This window comes from Diabrotica undecimpunctata, unplaced genomic scaffold (genome assembly GCF_040954645.1).
Source record: "Diabrotica undecimpunctata isolate CICGRU unplaced genomic scaffold, icDiaUnde3 ctg00000507.1, whole genome shotgun sequence".
Classification (NCBI taxonomy): Eukaryota; Metazoa; Arthropoda; class Insecta; order Coleoptera; family Chrysomelidae; genus Diabrotica; species Diabrotica undecimpunctata.
In genome coordinates, this window is record NW_027311917.1 from 19046 (window position 1) to 21523 (window position 2478).

A 2478-nucleotide genomic window follows, 5' to 3' on the forward strand; every position below is an offset into this window, starting at 1 on the left:
TTAGCTCCAGTTCGTGGAATTCTGGACAAATTTATTGAAAATTGTAAGCAGGCCTACACTCCTTCTCAATATGTGACGATAGATGAGAAGTTGGAGTCTTTTCGTGGAAGATGTGCTTTCAAACAGTACATGCCCAACAAGCCTGCAAAGTATGGGATCAAAGTGCAAGCCCTAGTTGATGCCCGTTCGTACTACGTTTTAAATTTGGAAGTGTATGCAGGAAGGACAGCCAGGAGGTCCTTACAGTGTTAGTAATTCCCCAATAGATATAGTAGAGGGGCTAATACAATCTATTTCTGGTTCCAACCGAAATGTGACCTTTGACAACTGGTACACTAGTTATGAATTAATGATAAAATTGCTGAACGAGCATAAACTTACGTTAGTAGGCACGCTGAGAAAGAACAAACGATGCATCCCAGCACAATTTTTGACAGTCCAGAACAGAGAACAAATGACATCTTTATTTGGCTTTCAGAAAGATATTACACTTTTATCGTATGTGCCGAAAAAAAAAAATAAAAACGCCCTACTGTTGTCCACCACGCAACATGATGGAGCTATTGATGAAGCAACTGGCGATAAAAATTTACCAGAAATAATAAGCTTCTACAACTTTACTAAAAGTGGAGTACATGTAGTGGATGAACTGTCTGCATCATATAACGTATCTAGAAACTCACGGAGATGGCCTCTTACGATCGTGTTTTCTCTCTTGAATACAGCCGCCATAAATGCTTTGGTGATATACAGAGAAAACAATCAAGATTTCAAACTTGCCAGAAGATTGTTTAAAATGTTGGGCTTTGAATTGATCCAGGACCACATATCTGAAAGAAAAAATAATCCAAGAATACCAAGGAGTATTCGTCAAAACATTGCACATTTTGACCAATATGCCCCTGCAGTGCCACCTGCCAAGATTCCAAAACTCATGGGAAGATGTTCAGTATGTCCAAGAAGCCGAGATCGAAAAACTAAATATTTCTGTTCGAACTGTGAATCATTACTGTGCCTGGAGCATGCTGTCATAAGTTGTCAAAATTGCATGAATTCAAATAGCGATTAATTTTTTTTCTTTCACTGTACAACCGGGCAGAGTTTTTCCTTGTATTATCTTACTATTAGATTTTCATTTACTATTGTATTTTTGATCATATGGTGTTTATATTTTTTGGTAAGATTGTTCAGTTAAGTTGTGGCTTTTGCTTTTGGAGAATTGCCTATTATTAGTTTATTTTTAATTTCTTTTGAATAAAGGTGTTCTGATTATTTCTTTTTTGCTTAAATAGTCCTTAGATGATCACTTCAGACCATGAAATTGGAAAACATATAAAAAAACTGCCAGAAAAAATTCTGATTTTCTTAGAAATTGGGGTTTGTCACACCCCACATATGTACTAATGACAGAAAAATCCACGTATGTGACGCCGGGTTAAGATGGCTCAATTTAGAATCCAGTTGGCAAGAACACTTTGTAGTATAGGAAGCAGAACGGAACGATCCAAACGAGGAAGACCTTCGTCAGTTCAAGAGGAAATTGAATCTAAGAAAAAGAGGGGTAATGTAATGCCGCTTCCACCCAAAGATGTTCGACTTGACAATGAAGGCCATTTTCCTAAATGGAATTCTACAAGATTAAGATGTAAGTTACCTAATTGTCATTCACAAACATTTGTACTATGTGAAAAGTGCTCAACGGCTTTGTGTTTCAATAAGGACAAAAATTGTTTTAAAATATTTCATACACAATAAACCACACTTGTTTCCTGACCATTAATATATAGGTTACATAATAGTTATTATACACGCCATGATGCATTTATGAATCACTTATTATTTTTGTCAAATTTAAAAAAAATTAATGTACAAAATATTTTTCCGTCAATCAGTCAAAGTTTTGCAAAAATAGAAAAAATTGCGCAGTGTAGGGTAAAAAAAAAGATGCCAGACTCGTTAAAAGTGAGTGAAAGTATCAAACAACTGGTGGAATACAGGGAGAGTGATAAGTCCTCTGAAAATGGTGTGATCAACAGTGATATTCTTGAGTTGAGGTTAGAAATCAATGAGCTAACATGTGATCTAAAATGTACTAATATTGAAAGTCAATACTTGAAAGCTTTAAACAATGAACTTACAAAAGGTAACCAACGTCAGGATGAAATAATATCGTCGGTACAAAGCCAAAGTGGCGTATCTGCAAATTTGGCTAGTTTGGGGTTTTGTTGCATGTTTACATGATTTTACATTTTCTTCGCAATGCCAGAACGACGTAATTGAATTTAGTTACGAAAATGATTTTAAACCTTAATTTGACAGATGTTCCTTTAAAGATAGGGTTCTGTCAAGAGTCACCCCAAGCTACTTTGGTGTTTTATTGTAAGTGAGTGTGGTGTTTTCGAATTGGATGTTCAGTGTTCTTCCTGCAAGCTTGTTATTTAGATGAATAAAGTGAATGAATAATTTATGAATATTGCC

The 2478-nt window shown here is 35.4% G+C and overlaps 1 protein-coding gene across 1 annotated transcript; it reads left to right on the forward strand.

Moving 5' to 3' along the window:
* The first annotated feature begins 349 nt into the window (after positions 1 to 349).
* Positions 350 to 1069, forward strand: LOC140431266 (uncharacterized). The gene has a single exon (XM_072519203.1). The coding sequence runs from the start codon at positions 350 to 352 to the stop codon at positions 1067 to 1069; it is 720 nt and encodes a 239-aa protein (XP_072375304.1).
* The last annotated feature ends 1409 nt before the right edge of the window (positions 1070 to 2478 follow it).